This window comes from Podarcis gaigeae, assembly GCF_964106915.1.
Source record: "Podarcis gaigeae genome assembly, chromosome: 1".
NCBI classification, from domain to species: domain Eukaryota; kingdom Metazoa; phylum Chordata; class Lepidosauria; order Squamata; family Lacertidae; genus Podarcis; species Podarcis gaigeae.
The window spans coordinates 30707905-30713913 of record NC_139678.1 but is presented as its reverse complement, the minus strand read 5'-3'; the positions used below and the strand labels follow the sequence as shown (position 1 = coordinate 30713913).

Genomic DNA, 6009 nt, shown 5'->3' with positions numbered 1-6009 from the left:
CTCTCTGCTCCTCTCGCCTGAAATTTTATACCTCCCTCCCATGACGTCTCTGGGACGGGCGAAGGGGGAGCGAGCGAGCGAGGGCGCTCTCCCAGCCCAGCCTGCGCGTCCAGCACAGTTCTAATGTGTTAAACAGGCGCGTCCTGTGGAAAGGCCCGCGGGGGGGGGGGGGAGAGATACATGCACACAGGCACATTGACGCCCACGTCCCTCGCTGATTTAGGGTGGGGGTGCTTGTCTCTCCAGGCCCTGTTTCTCGCGCATCTGCGGTTCCGGGGAAGTGGGGGGGGGGGCATCACAAGTTTTCTCCTGTATGCTGCCAACTCCCCCCCCCACCCCCGAATGAAAGGTTGGCCAGAGAATTCCGCTTCTGACCGCGTGCGCGCGGATTCATGGATCCAGACCAACCACCCGATGGTGGCCCCCTCCGATGGGAGCCTCCATCCCACGCATTCGGGGGCGGGCGAGAAGCGTCCACAATTCTGCCCCGGTCGTTGCCAGCAGATAGGGTTTAAAGGATGTGTGAATGGTGATCCGAAACACAGCTGCACCCCGACCTTCACTGCACAGTTTTACAGGATTGGGGGGGGGGTGGCGGCGCAAGAAGTCCCACTGGTTCAAACGGAATTGATTTCTTGGTGCGCTGCTGAGGACCGCAGCCTTGCTCGCAAGGAAACTTGACGGAAACTAATGGGATGGTTGTAGGATAGATGGGTTGTGGCCGAAGTATGTAGTCCGAGTCCGGATTCTTCCATGGGAATGACCAAATGCCAACAATAAAGGGGGGGGGAGGGGACCTTGGTATCCATCCTTCAGTCACTTTTCTTGCCAGTGTCTTACCTGAGAGTAAGCCCCGTTGAATTCAGTAGGGCTTACTTCTGAACAGACATGGTAATTACGTCTGTGCTTTAAAACAATAATTTCATGATGGAGAGACATCAAGGTTTGATCTCGCAAAACTGGAATATACGCAATCTGGCGAGTTTATTCCCCCGGTTCTGCTTTCCTTTTTAAAATATTGTACACCTTCGAAGTGGAGATTGTGAGTTGAGGGAAAAGGCTGGGGCTTGGGACTTTTTAGACCTGATCAAGGCGGGTCCCGCTTCATTTATTTTACAAACATCTCCGGAGGTTGAGAGACAAGAGTAACGAAGGCAAGCGAACGGTGCCCTCTGGCGGACGAGCTGCGCAGGTGAAGTAGCTTCCAGGAGTCCTTGTTTATATATAGGAGCGATTTCCAAGAAAGCTTGTCCCTGAGCCGAAAAAAGTGTGGGTTGGGTACTTGGCGTGGTGTCCGCCTCCCAGTTATTTCCAGCTGCTAAATAGCATCTCGAAAGTTAAAGCTTACCTAATGTGACCTTTCCATCATATGAGAAATCTTTGTAGTAGCTACAGAAATAGCACACCTGTTGTACGGTTTTAGGAACTCTTAGGGTGGAAAAATGCCACAAATTATTTCTTTAGAAAGAAATAGGCACAAGTGAGATGCATTTGTTTTAAAATATTTATATGACGCTACTGTAAAATATTGTTCAAAGTGGTTTACAAAATGCAGCATAAATGAACTACAAAAGCATGATAAAATTTAGTTTAAAAGAAAACAAAAAAACAACCCTACATCTTTAAAAACTGTCTAAAATCATATAAAACTAGAGTAAGCAGACAAACAGGAACCACCAATCACCTATTAAAACCTTGAGAAATAAACATTGAGAAATGGCATCTCGTCCTTCTTTTCTCATGAGACAGCCAGTGTGGTGTAGTGGTTAGAGTGTCAGATTAGGACCTGGGAGACTTACTCAGCCATAAAAGTCAGCCATTCACTGCCTCTCAGCCTAACATACCTCACAGGGTTGTTGTGGAGATTAAATGAGGAGGGGAAGAACCATCTTGTGCACCAGCTTGAACTCCTTGGAGGAAAAAAATGCAAATATAAACACAAATTGAAAAGTAAATGATTTCCCCGTATGGGGTTGACACACCATGATCAAACTGTACCTTCAGTGCACAGTGGCTCCAATGCATGTTCCATTTGCCAGTCTAACAGAAATAACCATAAGGGCACTCCACAACATGGCCAAATCACTATCCAGCAAACAATAAGGTGAATGGAGAATTGTACTCGATTTGCTGTGCTTTTAGCAATAGTTTATGTGGTGATGGAACATTCATGTGACTGCTTTATGGCTAGCATATGAGTACTCATAGATTTCCAGAGGGTGGAATTATACACTGTGTTGAACCTCTGTGAGAAAAGTAGGTTAAAATGTTATAAAATAAATAAGGGATGGAGCAGGCAGGAGGTCATAAGTAATAATTTATTCTTCATTTTCCTTAATAATTAACATGTTTCACCAGCTTTTATGGACTAGAGGCCACTTTAATGAGAAGTGCTGGCTAGCCCTTGAAAGCTATACTTTGTGCTCAGGAAGCCTGGTCGCTCCAGAAGTCCCTTTTTTTGCACATTCATGACTGGTGCTCACGATGCTATCAGGGTGGTCATACACAATCCTTTTTTCGACAGTTTGCGTCTGCCTTCTGTGAAGTTTTTTGGGGTGGTCGGTCACTTCATTTCCAGCCGATGCCTATTACACGACTTTTGAAATCCTGTAACTTTTTATACCACAAGTGTTCTGGTTTGTTATTATTCAGTCTTTTTTCTGCCCTAGCCCCGCCTAACAGGGATGATGTGACAAGCATTACGGAATCCTTTAAGAACAAAGTAAAGCAATATCCATCCACCACGAACGCCCTTTTTTCTTGTGTCCATAACCATGTTGGCGGAATACATAATACACGTGTACGTGTGTGTCTAGTTTCTCAGTTTCTAGGGAGAGGCGCTCGGTACTGGCTTACAGGCTCTCCTGTCTTCGTCGTATTCGCAGTAGATCTCAGGGCAAAGCCCTGAACCATTCTTGAGGATTGTTAACCCGAGAGCGATCAATTGCACGCAGGGACTTTCAGGCATCCGGGCTTGCCAGGCGCTTCCGACGTTAACAAGCGGGCAAAATATTGCGGCTCCAGGAGGCGCTTTAGCTTGTTGTTTCGGGCTGGCTGGGGAAAGTTGCTGCCGGGGAGGTGGAAGTAAAGGGCCCCCCTCGCTCCCCGCGTGCTGTTGGACTACAACTCCCATCATCTTTAGCCAGTTTAGCCAAAGCCCTGGGATGACGGGAGTTGTAGTTCAACAACGTCCGGGACCCAATAAGGTTGACCTGCACGGGGACTGTGGACGGACTACAAAAAAAGGCTGCGGTCGCTTTAAGGGAAATCAGCGGTTGCTAAGGACGCGCGCCGGGGGGGGGACTTTCTCCCGGAAGTGAGCGGCTCGGTCTGAAAGATGGACGACGACTTGGAGCTGGACGAGGAAGTCTGCAAGGGGGTAAGAAGAAGAAGAGCGGGAGGGCGCGCGGCCCGAGTTGCCATGGCGACGGAGAGGCCTACTCGCTGTCCTAAAGCCCGGCGCTCCACGCGCTGCCTTTTGCCCTGTCCCCCGATCTCCCGGAGGAAAGGAGCGCCGGCCAAGGGCTTTGGTTGCCCGAGGCAACAGCCCTCCTGGTGGCCCCCCTTCCCTGTTTTATAGCGGGGGGCGGGGAGGTATCCGCCGTGGCTCTCCAGGTGTTGATGGGCTGCAACCCCCAGAGTCGCTGGCCGTTGGTGGGAGCTGGAATCCAACAACTACCTCCTTTACTCCTATTGGCTTTCTTTTAGGAGCCGCCATATATCAGGCATAGGCAAACTCGGCCCTCCAGATGTCTTGGGACTACAACTCCCTTGATCCCTAGCTAAAAGGAACCATGGTCAGGAATGATGGGAACTGTAGTCCCAAAACATCTGGAGGACCGAGCCTATGCCTGCCATATATGAACTTCCCTAGAGACTAGCTGTGTAACCTGCTAGCCTTAGCTTGATCATCCTGGCTGTACATCTGCCTCCTTGACCACACATGTTGTGACTGAAGTTCCCTTTTTGAATCATTCTTTGTCCTCCACATAGGTAGTAGCAAAGATGGGCCGACGAGCTCACCAGGATTACACTCCAGAGGAAAACCATCTTAGCCTGACCAGCTCTCCAGCTTTGCAGGTAGGTGTAACTGGATGGGTCAACACCGATTGTAACTTGGACTTAGTTTCACATCAAACATGCTGAAAGACTTCATCTAGGGTAGAAGACTAGGCGCCAGGTTATTATAACCAGGATCTTAACCGTAAGTCAAACTTGCATAAGAGTAAGAACACAGGAAGAGCCCATAATAAGAGATCAGACCAAAAACCAATCTAGCCCAGCCTCCTGTTTTCCTCAGTGGCCAACGAGATGTCTATGGGAAGCGTACTGAACAGCAATGATTATTTCTCCTCTTCTGCTTCCATTTTAGTAGATGATTAGAACAGTGACTTGGGGGGACGGGACTTTTGTAGGTAACATCCATTCAGCCGAAGTTTTCATTAAGGCAGGGATGGGGAACTTGCTACCCTCCAGATATTGAAATTCAGTGCCCATCATCCCTTAACATTGGCTATGCTGGCTGGGGCCAATGGGAATTGGAGTCCCACAACATCTGGAGGGCCACAAGTTACCCAACCCTGATTTAAGGAGTTCTCTTGCACTGAAAAAGTAAGGATTAGTGTTCTCAATTGCTCTAACAGACATTTCTTTTCCATAGTTTTACTGTGTATTCATGGCTAAATACGGAATTATGGCACCCTATCTGAGAAGCAGAGGAGCTGAAATCTTTGGGATGTGCTAGGATCTCCTTGGAAAGTAGAAGAAAAATCAAAATCTGGCTTCTGACTAGTCTGTTTATTTGACAGCCAAACACTCCACCAGGAGCCCTTTATAGGAAAACCAGCTAACAACATTACTGGGTAACTGACTCATAGTAAATAGCTATACCTTTGCAGTTGGTGACATTCTGGTCTACTGCAGAACCTGGTCTGTTTTCTCTGTCTATATGTTCTCTGGTGGCTGTATCTCTCTTAACTAGTGCCTATATCTGCATTATGAAGTTGGGCAGTTAAGCTAAGCAAAGGATCATAGGATCATATCTGGTTTTGAGGAACAAAATTTAGTTGACGGGCTGGAAGAATGTGAATATGAGGAGTAGTAGTAGTAGCAGCTCCCAATTACCGTATTTTTTGCACCATAACACTCACTTTTTTCCTCCTAAAAAGTAATGGGAAATGTCTGTGCATGTTATGGAGGGAATGCCTATGGGTGGCATGCCTACGGATTTTCCTCCTCTAAAAACTACATGCGTGTTATGGTCGGGTGCGTGTTATAGAGCGAAAAATACGGTGTTAAAAACAATACAGCATTACGGTAAATATTAAAAACTTCCCGAAACAGGCCTGCCTTCATATGTCTTTTAAAAAATAGGATAGCTGCTTATTTCCTTGACATCTGATGGGAGGGTGTTCCACAGGGCGGGCACCACTACCGAGAAGGCCCTCTGTCTGCTTCCCTGTAACCTCACTTCTCGCAATGAGGGAATCACCAGTTAGGAGCTAGGAGATCTGGAGAGGTTTTCAGGCTGTGAACACAAATAATTTCAAGTTTAAAATATTGTTCATTGCATCTAAATAAGGAATCCATGCAAATCAGTGCACCTATGTGAATTAATAAGACTTAACCTGAATCAACCTATACCTCTTGAAACAATCCTGTTTCATCATGCCAGTTGTTTGCTCTGTACTTCATTTCCAATCTATTTAACAGTTCCCCAAGACTTGAAAATTGACCTTACAAGCAAATGCTTTACCTTACCAGCATAGATCAGGCTGATTTGTATGGATGCTTTTTGAGTATTATCTTATAAGCACCAGTTGTTCTTTGTTTGTATTGGAAAATTATGAAACATTGAAACTATTTTCATTCAAAAGGTGTCATTTGAAAACCCATGTCGTCTAGACAATATTTATGTGGTTTAAGCTATCAAAAGTTGCTCATCAGTATAGCATTAAAATTCTAAGCTTTTCCCAAATTCCCTCAGCAGCCAACCCAAAAGCTGCACAG

The 6009-nt window shown here is 46.6% G+C and overlaps 1 protein-coding gene across 1 annotated transcript in view; it reads left to right on the top strand.

Annotated features, from left to right (window-relative positions):
* The first annotated feature begins 3227 nt into the window (after window positions 1-3227).
* IFT43 (intraflagellar transport 43) overlaps window positions 3228-6009 on the top strand; it is a 43924-nt gene continuing 41142 nt past the window's right edge. Inside the window, exons 1-2 of the mRNA XM_083738576.1 lie at window positions 3228-3379; window positions 3994-4080. Coding sequence (XP_083594702.1) covers window positions 3338-3379; window positions 3994-4080 — 129 coding nt within the window. The 5' untranslated portion in view covers window positions 3228-3337. The remainder of the gene's footprint in view (window positions 3380-3993; window positions 4081-6009) is intronic.